Source organism: Octopus bimaculoides, chromosome 18, assembly GCF_001194135.2.
Source record: "Octopus bimaculoides isolate UCB-OBI-ISO-001 chromosome 18, ASM119413v2, whole genome shotgun sequence".
In the NCBI taxonomy this organism is placed as follows: Eukaryota; Metazoa; Mollusca; class Cephalopoda; order Octopoda; family Octopodidae; genus Octopus; species Octopus bimaculoides.
This window is the reverse complement of record NC_068998.1, coordinates 35,343,042-35,355,808: the sequence shown is the minus strand read 5'-3', so window position 1 is coordinate 35,355,808 and position 12,767 is coordinate 35,343,042. Positions and strand designations below refer to the sequence as shown.

General features: G+C 41.5%; 1 protein-coding gene across 5 annotated transcripts in view; it reads right to left on the bottom strand.

The window, feature by feature from the left end:
- LOC106867949 (orexin receptor type 2) overlaps positions 1-12,767 on the bottom strand; it is an 18,256-nt gene that overhangs the window by 1,294 nt on the left and 4,195 nt on the right. For 3 of the 5 annotated variants that reach the window (XM_014913023.2, XM_014913021.2, XM_014913022.1), the window contains one exon: positions 6,529-6,808. The exons of 1 other annotated variant lie outside the window; for it this stretch is intronic. In XM_014913023.2, the coding sequence (XP_014768509.1) occupies positions 6,529-6,562 (34 nt within the window). In that variant the 5' untranslated portion in view covers positions 6,563-6,808. Of the gene's footprint in view, positions 1-762; positions 846-6,528; positions 6,809-12,767 lie in introns of all 5 variants that reach the window. One more of the 5 variants, XM_014913025.2, reaches the window with a different exon arrangement.

Here is a 12,767-nt window from a genome sequence, read left to right as displayed (position 1 = left end):
ATATATATATATATATATATATATATACATATACACACCTACACACATAAGAAAAGAAAATATTGAATAATAGTATGTAGATACACACATGCGAGTGCATACACACACACACACATATATATATATGCATATATGGGTACAGGACATCACCAACAGTAAACAACATGAAATACGAAAATAAATGAGTTCAATACGCAAACAACGAGAGAAGCAAATGGAAAACAGGACAAGTAACATAAATAACGACCCTTCATCAGTTGTCGGCTGTCTATCTTCTCATTTCGAGTACTGAATGACAATATGAGTCTTCAAAGACAGTTTCTCCCATAAATACCAAAATAAGATTTGGGATTGATGGAGAGGCAAAGTTGAGAACAAAAACAGGACAGTGGAGACATACAAGGAAACCGAACGAAAACAAACATGGAAGGTCATTAGACCAGAACGAGAGTAAAATAGCGAACGCTGGAGAAATATTTTCTTTGACAAGAGAAAGGATAGAAGAGAGAGACAGGATGCGTCCAAGCTTTAGGACAGCCCTGAAAGAAAAGAAAAATGATCACATGAGGAAAATAAAGATGGATGATGGTCACGTGTGAGCAAAGAGAGAGAGACAGAGTAAAGGAGAAAGAGGGGAGAGAGAGACAGATAGACAACGGTGAAGGAGAGAAAAAAGGAATTAGAGAAAGGATGAGAGAGAAAGCGATAGAGGAGAAAACAGTAAAGGGTAGAGTCGCATTAAAAAGATTAAGATAAACTTACTTGGAAATGGATGCGTGGCATTCAATCAAATAATATAAATAATGTCTAAAGATGCTGGTTGCAGTAGAACCGATCCTCAAGGCCTGTGCAAAAGTAAAATCCAACCAATTTTGTGGGACAAATCTCCTGATACATGTCAACAAAACCAGGTGTCTGCTACACCACTTCAACAGAACCCAACCTCATCCAGCACAATTTCTACACCAAGCACATGTGCTGGTTTATCATCCGGAAAAGAACATGATGAATGTTTTTACCTCTAACCCTACACCTAGCCTTTGCACTAACCCCAGCCCAGTTGTAACTACAGCCTCTCCTCGTTGTAGAATGAAATATAAAACACTGTGCTGTACTGCAAATGCAAGAGACAAAGGTAAGATAATGCGTGGCCATCCTACCAGAAATTCAAAAGCAAGGGGTCATGTAGGAAGAGGCCGGGGACCTACATCTCGAATTCCTAGGGCTAGAGGTCGAAGTCTTGGATGAAAGAATAGTGACATCTGACTAACCATTTCTCAAACCATTGAGTGTCACTTGTATATTGCCCCACAATAAAAAAAATATTATCATTATTTGATGGAAATTCTCAGATTATTTTGCTAGGTATGATGGAAAGTGTCACTCGTGCAAAGTCAGCAAACTAAGGTAACACTTGTCTACTGGTCATGTTTCAAGAACCCTGAGAAGAATTCTTGCAGTTCCAAGCAATGTTGATTTTTGTAGGTGTTCTACCTTCAGGCTTGCACCAATCTTTTTCAGCCATGTTGGTAGTTGAGTGTTGATATTTCCAAGTGCACCAATTACTATTGGTATCACGTCCACTCTTCTCATTGACCACAGCAACACTTGCCACTTCAAATAGTCATAGTTGTTCAGTTTTTCTTCTTTCCTTTTGATCGTGTTGTCATTGGGGCATGTAATGTGGATTATTATGCATGTTCTATTTTTTCACCATAATGTCCGGTTTCCGATGTCTGGTCAGGTGTTCGTACTGAATCATCGTATCCCACAGGATTTTATTTTGTAATTTTCATTCCCGATGACTACTGAGGTTTGCTCACACTACGGTTTTACTCTTTGTGGGCCGTGATTTCCACAGAGCTCTCAATGGATCATTCTTGTCACGTTATCATGTCTTTTGTATTCGCGTTGTGCCAATTTCGAGTATTCCCTAATGATTTGCCATACCGTTTCACCCCTCCCACCACACATTCTGCATTTGTCGCTGTCGGTACTGTTGTCGATTATGTACTTCAAATAGTTAGTCCTTACCGCTTGTTCTTGAGCTGTGCATATAAGTGCTTCTGTCTCTATCTTTAGGTCACTCCTCCTCATCCAGAGCAACCGATCCTCTGTATCTGCTTTGGAGTTGTTCTTTTCTTCCTTAAGTTTTTCTTTCTGATATGCCCCGCATTATGACGACGTAAATTCGTCGTCTGCGTGACTGGCCTGTACGGCGTACCTCACCGACTGACACTGTTTGCTGTGCCTGTCCACTATTTATCAGAAGTGGAACAGTCCACTTCTCACTTTACGGTGTCCGCCACAACATCTCCTACCTTTGAGATTCTTTTCTTCCACGCAGAATTATTTTTCTCTTCCGAATGCCGCAGGTAGTACCAGTCTACATTGTTTACCGGTAGCGCTACTAATACATAGCAGCCTGACTTAAATCCTTCAAACAGACTTATTATTACTATTATTTTTTTCTTCCACTCAAAATTATTTTTCTCTTCAGAATGCCGCAGGTAGTACCGGTCTACATTGTTTACCGGTAGCGCTACTAACACATAGTGTTTTTTTTTTCACTGTGTAGTTCATTTCTGTGTTAGCGTTCCAGTTTTATCATATATTTTTTCTACAGAATCTTTTTTCAATAAAATTCATATATTTCTCACTGTATGAATATCATTTTTCACTGTGTGTAGTTCGGTTCTGTGTTAGTCTTATCTGCCACTGCGTGTAGTTCGACTCCTCGTCGCCACTGATATGTCCCGCATTATGATGACGTAACTTCGTCATCTGCGTGACTGGCCCGTACGGCGTACCTCACTGACTGTATTTTTTTATTTGGCACATAGGCCATAATATAGAGGGGACGGCACAAGGACAGACAGAGCACTACAGTGGGGACAAAAGACATAAAACGAATGCATGAGAGATGGATAATAATTAAATAAAGATGTAATGGCTGCTTGAACCCGACTCTCAAGCAGTACCTTTTAACTGTTTTAATAGAAATTTTTTATATCATTTTCCCTTCTTTTCCTTTTAGTATCGTATATGTAGTTAAAAAACTTTTAAAGCTTATTCACGCTTTACCGTTTTATATATGGCAACAAGTCGTCGTAATCTATAACTGGTGATAGGTCGTCAAACTCTACCCTCACTCCCATTGGGTCCACCTTGCTTCCAAACCATTCTTTTAATTTTTCGTATCTCTCTTTGTCTATTACTATGGCTTTTGTACTTTCTGGGTAATGTTCCATAGGTAATTTAACTCTTATCACCAATTTAAATTTGGTGATTTTCCTTTCTGTATCTGTTTTTTTTATATATGTTACCATATGCCATTTGTTTTTTCCAGGTTTTTTGACTGTTCGTTCCTGCGGTGGAATTTGGTTGTTTGTCATGGTTTCCTTTTTTTTCCTTCGTTGTTGATGCTGTTGGAGGTTAATGTAGTGAAAAATGTGTACATTCTATTTCCCCCTCCTTCGTTTTCTTTATTGGACTCTTCGGAGATGAGTTCACTTGTTCTTTTCTTTTTCTGTTAGTTACCTCCGTAAATGGTTCATCTACTTTCATACATTTTTCATTTTCAAGATCCACCACTTTGGCATTCTACTCCTGTTGACTTTCCTCGTTTTTATTTTCTCTCTGGGGACACTTTATTCTAATATGTTCTTTTTCGCTGCATTTATAGCAAGTTGTTGACCTTCCTTCTACCACCACTCTCAATCTTATGTCCTCCGGTAGTATTATTTCTTCAGCAATTTCATTTAGATCTTGTTGTCCGACCTGGATGACCATTTCTAGTCCGTATCCCCTGCAATTTGCTCTCTTTGTCCTTGTCACCTTTAAAATTTTGGCGTCTTCCTCAGTTTTGTGCATTACGGCTGCCACCAGCCACGCTTCTTTAATTTCTGGTGATATTCTATCTATTCTCACTCTGGCGACCCTTTTGCCGCAGTAGGTAGGTAGGAGTACCCATTTTTCCGTCTTCAGCGTCACAGTGGAGTGATTTATTGCCTCCTATTCGTCGGCAAATCTACATTGTTTACCAGTACTGTGACGTATTTTCTACCTCTTGCATAGAATGTTGTCAGGTGCTTAGTTTCCTTTAGACATTTTTCCATTGCTACTTCCGTATTTATCTCTATTTTCTTTGTGGTCGCCGATAGAGTTCTGTATATCATTGACCTTTTCTTGGTACTTGTTGTCACCTCTTGTGGAGGGGTCAGATTTTAACCGGATCCCTCCTTCTGAATCAGCTTGTAGTGTTCCTTCAGCTTCTGTTCAATTTTTATTTCTCGCATTTTTAGCGAATCTGCACCTTTCCCAGCTGCTGAAGCATAACTTCCGGCATGTGCTGGAACTGGCTCGCACTCCATTCCTTTCTTCTTTCAGTTACTTCGCCCCAAAATGGGGAAGAAGACAAACACAAAATTTAACAGGCCCGCAGGCAAAAAAGCAATGGTATTAAACAAATTCAACAAAACATGGCTCACCCGTGGGGGAAGAACCTTCAACAAAGATACAACAAAGTATAACACGACTTACATCAAACGGAATCAAAAATGATTTAAAACCAACAAAAATACCTCGCGGACTGAGACTGCTTGCTATGTGTGTCCACTATTTATCAGTAGTGGAACAGCTCGCTTCTCACTTGGGGGTATCCGCCACAACACTTTCGCAACACAATTATCAGTTTTAATGACGCCGAGCTTCTTCACATATTTCAACAATGGTTCCACGGTATTTTTTACATACCACTCTAATCTGTTTTCCTCTCATTTGATACAATCCTGGCAACTGATCAAACCACTCCCACCCTTTCTTTTGGACAAGTACTAGGGTGGAAGGCTCCGTAAACTGTCAACATTTTTCTTGTCTTAGTGTCTATGTTCATCAGTTCTTCCTTTTGCCATTTTATAATTCCAGTTCCAAACCGAAGTGATGCTATCGCCCATGTATTAACTGCTTGGATTTTATTCCATCCGGTCAATTTTAGACTTCGGAAATATTCCATCCTCAGTTGCTATTTCGTTTCCTTCTCTATTATCTCGTTGAACTCTAGTACGCCAACGAATTCGTATATTATTATTATTATTATTATTATTATTATTATTATTATTATTATTATTAATTATTTATTTATCTTCATCACAGGTTTTGTTGGAGTTCCTGGAGTCTTTCATGCATAGCGGGCTTACTACCTGCAGCCTACGGTACCATGCTATTCGTTCTTTTCAGCAATCTAATACTTTCCTGATTTTCTGGCCGTGCCAAGGAGGCAAACTTTTTGTAACAGAACTACTGGGAACTCTATTCCAATTTCCTTTATATTCCTCTTGATGCTTTCTGATACTGTTCCCAAGGACTCAGCAATAATTGGCACTGTTTTCATTTTTTATTATTTTCTATAGCCAAGCTATATCTATCTTTTCGCCTTCCTTTTTGACTATTCGTGGGTCAAAGAAGCATGCAGCATCAACTATATAGCATATGTGAGGCACCTTGTCCACCACTACAAGGTCCGGTCTGTTATGATCTGGAACCTGACCTGTTTGGATTGGGAAATCCCAGAGGATTTTGGTAGTCTCCGACTCTGCCACTCTCTGCGGTTTGTCCTCATACCACTTATTGCCTCTCTCTAGCCCCCACTTTTCGCACAGTTTCCAATGTAGCACTTTCTCTACCTGGTCGTGTCGCCACAACTTGTAGCGGTTTTGTGCAACTCTAGGGCATTTGTTTGTGATATGGGTAATGGTTTCGTCCACTCTATTGCAGATGTGGCACAGCGGAGACACTTGCTCATTCCCAAGGTTGACCCTACATTTCGTGGCCAAAGTTTGGTCTTGCGCTGCCTATATAGTGCTCTCAGTCTCTTTTCTTATAGTGTTCCTTTCATCAGTCGATTCCACCTATTTTTTCCAGCAACTTCTGTTGTGGCTGCATAGAATTGATTGTGTACTCCCGTCTTGCGTAATTCGTCTTCATGTCACTTTTATACGTCTTACTTTGTTTTCCATTTTTTTTCTGCTCTCAATACTCCCTTGTTCCTAACTGTCACTAGCAAAGTTTCCTTACCTTGGGCTAAGTAACTCATTAAGCTCTCGAGTTCGATACGCACGCAGTCTTCCACACTTATCAGTCCCCTTTCTCCATTATTATTATTATTATTATTATTATTATTATTATTATTATTATTATTATTATTATTATTATTATTATTATTTAAGCCGGTGAGCTGGCAGAATAGTTAGTACACTGGATAAAATACTTAGCGATATTTCGTCTGTCTTTACGTTCTGAGTTCAAATCGACCGAGATCGAATTTGCCTTTCATCCTTTCGGAATCGATATAATAAATCCCACTTGGACACTGCGGCCGATGTAATCGACTCGCACTTCCCCCATATTCCAAGCCTTATGCCTAAAATGATTATAATGAAAGAATGCAAGAGGAAAAGTCGAGGGACAAAGGACCAACTTCTGATAGACAGAATGGTGCTGAACGACTGCAAGGAAAGAAATACTAACCTGGGTATGGCGTGGATCGATTATAAGAAAGCATATGATAGGATTCCCCATTCCTGGATTTTAGGAAGTCCTGTGTTGGTACAAGTGTCAGATAACATCTCAAATTTTATCAGGAGATCAATGAAGAACTGGAATATAGAGTTAACATCATGTGGACAATTTTTGGCGAGGGTTAACATCAAGAGAGGCATATTCAGGAAGATAGCCTATCACCATTACTGTTTGTGGTTTGTATGATACTCCTCACACAGATAATACGGAAAGTGACATCAGGATACACCTTGAAAAGTGAAGAAAAATTATATCATCTGTTATATATGGATGACTTAAAGGTCTTCGAGAAGACCAAACGTGAAATAAATGGTCTGGTTTCAGCAGTGCAGATATTCAGTAAGGATATCGGGATGGAATTTGGGACTAAAGTTGGTGGTATGCTTATAATACAAAAAGGTAAACTAGTATCATCTGATGGTGTAGAACTACCCAACAGTGAGAAAATCAAGGATGTTGAGACTGATGGATATAAGTACCTGGATATTTTGAAGTATGACAAAATCAATCAAGGAGAGTGAGATGAAGGAAAGTTTTAGGCGAGAATATCTCAGATGAACTAAATTAATTACGTGAAGTGGACTTAATGAAAAAAAAAACAAGATCAGTGCAATGAACACATGGGCTGTTTCTTTAATGCGATGCAGCGCAAGTGCTGCTTGACGGACAAAACTTCAGGAAATGGATAGAAAACCCAAGAAAGTGATGACAATTAATAAGGAACTGCACCCAAAAAGCGATATTGATAGATTGCATGCCTGGGAACAAGGGAGGAAGAGACCTCATAGGATGTAGAATCTGTGTTGTCAACGAGCAGAACAATCTGAGATGGTACATCGAATAACAGTGTAAATCCTTGCTTGCCGTTGAAATAACAACACAATACCCACCGAAAATGTGACACGCACAAAAACATTTAAGAAACAAGATGAAGAGCAAAGAATAAGCAATTAGAAAACGAAAACACTGCATGGGCAATACATTAGAGAAATCGAAGGCAAAGACAAGACCAACACCTGGAAATGACAGCGAAAAAGTGATCTGAAACGATGCGCAGGGGCACTGATATGCAGTGCCCAGGGACAAGCTCTGAGAAATAATTATACCAAATTCCAAATAGATAAGAGGGGTGAATCATCCAATTGTAGGATGTATATTACCAATAAACGAAACATATTGAGAGTGAGCGTAGCAAACTGGCCCAAAATCACTACAAAATGAAGCACGATAACGTAGCTAAGTTTGTTCACTGGAGACTGTGTGAAAAATACGGTCTGGACAGGGCACAGAAATGGTAAAGACATGAAGTATAAGGCGCGACTGAGAACAATGAATATAAAATCCCGTGGGATTTTAGAATCTAATGTGACTTTTAGAATCTAATGTGATTTTGTATTCGATGCCCAGAGACCAGACATTGTTGTGACAGATAAAAGGAAAAAGGAAACCAAAATCACAGATATTGCCATACCTGGGGAGGCATGCATAGGTGACAGAGGGCTGGAAAAATTCAGACTATTAAAAGATGAAATTGCCAGAATGTGGACACTGAAGAGAGTAACTATTGCTTCAGTAGTTGTAGGGCACTCGGAGCACTAACAACCAATCTCGAGAAATATGTCGGAGAAGTTGGAATTGATACGAGGGAAGAGCAGGCCCCAAAACTGCTTTATTGGGAACAACTAGGATTTTGAGATTGGTGCTAGAGTGTTGAGTGTCTTCCACGATAAGTTAACATCCAAGTACCAATGCATATAGTTTGCGGAAAGAGACATTGTGAGACCTCTGACAACAGCTTGCTGTCTGATCTCACAGTATCAACCAGGACAAGAAAGGCCAGGAGATCTGAGAATAATAATAATAATAATATTAATAATAATAATAATAATAATAATAATAATAGTAATAATAATAATAATAATAATAATAATAATAATAATAATATCATTATTATTATTATTGAAAGATACAGAAATAATATTTTTTTATTCTCAAACGCGTGATAATGCTAATAAATGGCGTGATCAGGATAAATTATCCATGCATTGCAGAAAAATAAATTTATTTCTGTATCTTTCAACACATCTCAACACTGCTATAACAAACTTTGTTTGTTTACTTTCATTATTATTATTATTATTATTATTATTATTATTATTGCCGCCATACTGTAAAGTCACAGAAATTTGAAGCTCCGTAAGTTGAAATGGTGTTTGTAATCTTTTTGGTCTTCTAAGGCCCTGTGTTTTCATTTTATTTTTACCATTGCATTTCTGAGACTGTCTGAACGGCGCCGATAGCATTTTCATTTAGAAACATACCCTGTTCTGCAGAGAGTGCTCATCAATATTTTCTGAAGCTTAACTTTCGGAAAAAGCTAATGTTTTACTATTTTCGTTATTCATGTAAAGATGGCTGATAAAGAAACCATCAAAACGTTCGACAGCGGGGCACGTTCCTTGTCGGAGATGAATGAGAACAAAGACGCAGCATGGCCTACCCTGAATGACGTCATCGAGACGAATACTGTTTCGTCGCTAAGCAACGTCAAAACTTTCGGTGACAACAGCAACAGCAGCAGTGACAGCAGCAGCAGCAGTAGCAACATTAACAACGACAACAACAATAACGACCTCAACAATAGCAACAACAACAATATCAACAACAGCAAGAACGATACTAATAAAGTGAAATTTAGAAAAGTGAATATCACTATTTCCACCGCCGCCACAACCGCCTCCACTGCAAAGGAGGTTTCTTTTGCGATTGCGGCGAGAAATTTGGAAGATAGATGAAGAGGATCTGCAAATGGCCAGGAAAATTGTAAAAAGGAATGGGAGAAGGGTAGCTCTAAACCCCACCATCCGACATGATAGAGAATATCTTAAAATGCACTGTCACGTACCACTGCATCGGAGTCAAGTCAAGCCGAGTGGAAATGCTCCTGAGAGCGAAATCCAAAAATCTCTCTGGCGCGTGTGGGAACAGAAGATCCACATCACCCGAGGAAAGAAGTTTCGAACCATTGATGGGAGATTTGGGACGAAAGAAGAAGCCAGGTGTCATTCAGTGACCACTTTGAGAAATGAAATCTTCCTAATCCCCAACTATCGCTGCTAACGCCTTGCTAAGGTTAGGGTGTTGTATGTGCCACGAGATATATCCATCACCTGGTTAATGGAGGCCGTCTTGGCAGGTATAGAAGACGAAGTGACGATCTTAGAGGTCAAGAAAATACCTAAGCAAAACTGGTCAGGAACTGACCTTACAATGTAAGCAAGACCATATCGACCAGTTGTCCTATCTAATCGATCTCCCGGACGGTACTCACCTGCCAGTGTTAGTGGAAGGTAGAAAGCCACGATGCCATACACGTGGATCTGTGACACACTTAAAAGATAGTGTGGGTATAGTACATAGCAGAAGTGGATGCTTTCTGACAGGTGCCGACTGGATTACCCTCGTGTACCAGTGTGGACATGGAGCAACCACAGTGGGTCATCCAGATCGTATTTCGATTGAGTATTTGTTAGGTCAGAGGATAGCATAGGTTTTCACAATTTAAATTATTCGACGACACAGATCACAAATTTGTGATATACTCAGTCAATTTAGATAGGACCCGTAGATAGGGACCCGGTTACCGGAAGTTGAATGCGTCCTTACTGTCTCGCAAAGACTACAGGGACCGGATTAGGGAACAAGTTACGCGGCAGTTGACGGAGCAGTCGTCAACAACCGGTGGTGTATCGGTCTGAAGAGAGCGAGTAGAGTGGAATCGATAGCGTTTAGTAAAGATTTAGCAATAGATAGAAATAGATTAGAGGGAAAACTAGTTAGCAAACTAGAAGAGGTTATTAGTAAAGGCATCGCGAACGACATGTTAGCGGCGAGAATGGCCCTTGGCCATTTCTTTGAGGCGAAACACAAAGGGAGTTTTGGCCAGTGCGCTAAAACACGAAGGAACTAAAGTCGTTCGATGGGCCCGAACAATAGGAACGCGACCTGAAAACAAAACCACGATCAGGTTTTTGACGGATCAGGTCTTTGACGGATCAGGACTAGTACGTGTTATTCGGTTCCGAGCAGATGTGTGCGGCTTTACAGCAGCAGTTTGCACGGCTATTTGGGGAAACTGTTGGGTCGACGACGGCAGCGGACTTTACTTCGTATCTAGATGGCCTACCACAGCTTTCGGTAACGGTCACAAGATATGTCAAAAAGCCAATTACAGCCAATGAAATCTGGGAGGCGATGAGCGATTGCACAAGTCGCAAATCGCACGGTTTCGATGGTCTGCTCTACGAATTATCTGTATTCATGCTAGATGTGTTTGACAGCCTCTTGGCAGACGGCTACAGTAACTGGCATCAAAACGGGAGAATTCCTAATGATGTTAGCCGGAGTGTGGTAACGCTGCTAAGAGAGGACGCAGACAATGGCGACGTGCTAGGGAATTTTCAGCCCATAGCTCTGCTAAACACAAAGTTAAAGATTTTGGCCAAGGTGTTAGCAGAAAGATTGGTGCTTGACGTTGGAAGTCTGGTCGGAGAGGCACAAGCGTGCGCAATCCCAAACAGGTCTATCCACGACAACCTCCATGTGATACATCGTAGAGAGGTTTGGACTAAACCTGGCTTCGGTAGGGCCCTGGTCAATTTAGATCAGTTGAAAGCTTTCGACAGGATAGACTATCGCTACTTAAAGCGGCCGGTTTCGGAGCTGTTTTCAGAGGCTGGATTGCTGCAATGCACAGCGGCACCTTGCTCGGTGGTCAAATCAAATGTCCACCTATCGGAGCCGTTTAGTATCGTATGTTCGGTCCACCAGGGCTGCCCGATGTCACCTCTTCTGTATTTGCTGGCTCTCGAGCAACTGCTGCGAAAGTTGGAAGAGTCAAGAGACCTCTCTTTCGAAATTGGAGTCGGGAGGGCAATGTCTGCATACGCGGACAACGTCACCGTCATGATGTCGGACGTCTCCGAAGTGGAGACGGTCGGCTCCATTGTAAAGAAATATGAGTCGGTTGTAGGGGCTAAAATCAATGACGACAAGTCGGTGGGATTGCGACTGGGAACCTGGAGAGGCAGATCGATGCCGTCGGACGATATCGTCGGACGCTGGACTGTTGGACCAGTTAAACTGCACGGGGTTTGGTTTGATCCCGACCTCTAGGTGGATAAGAATTGGGAAGAGGTGACGAACAGGGTGACCTCTCTTACCCAGAAATGGGCAGAGAGAAAGTTGTCCCTGAAAGGTTGGGCAGAGGTGGCGAATGCCTACATCGCCTCTGTTATTATATATCGTCAGACCATCGTGCCGTGTTCCAGTTACTGCTTGATTAGATTAGAGCGTTTCCTGTTTAATTTCTTTTGGAAGGGATGCGTTCCAATGATCAGGTAGGTGGTCGGTCTGCTGCCAACTTGCTCTGCGTGGCGGTTTAGGCATGCCGTTGCTTTAAATGCGCAGACACGCATTCAGGTTGCGTCACCTGCAGCGATTTCTAGAAGGTGAATGTGTGGGGGCTCCGTTTGTGAGACACACCTTTCCGCAGCTCGTCTTCTTGACAGAGCTGCAATTCTGGGTAAAGGATAGGCCGAAACTGGGCGCCTAGCACTTAGAATGTTGTCAAACGCTCACTGTCCTCTACAAGTCGGGCAATAAGATCGGTGGATGTTCCACTTTCGATATTTACAGAGGATTAATAGCGGGTAAGTGCGACGACGTCCTCGAGGAGATCCTAGGCGTCGACGAAGATGAACTGGCAAATCTATTCCGGAGGACTTTCTGGACTGGCACTGTTATGGATAATTTCCAGATGTCTTTGACCTGGCAGTGCTACTGGGGTGCGTTCCCGGTTCGAGATAAACTCTACAGGCATGGATGTGCTGACAGATGGGCTTGTCCGAGGTGCTCGCAGAGCGACGAAACCATTCTGCATGCACTCGTTCTGTGTCCGGGCATTGATGACTTGTAAAGTTATGTCGAATAGATGCTGTCGTGTGTAGGACGGATCCATCTGCCAGCCGAGTTCATAATGATGATTACTCCTCTTCACCGAGGCTACTACATCTCCAGCGATACCTTAAGTGTGGTCGCCGTTTGTTGAACGCACTTTTCAGCAGCTTGCCTCCTTGACGGAGTTATAGTCCTGGATCAGGCATAGACCGAGGCAGGGCGCTTGACAC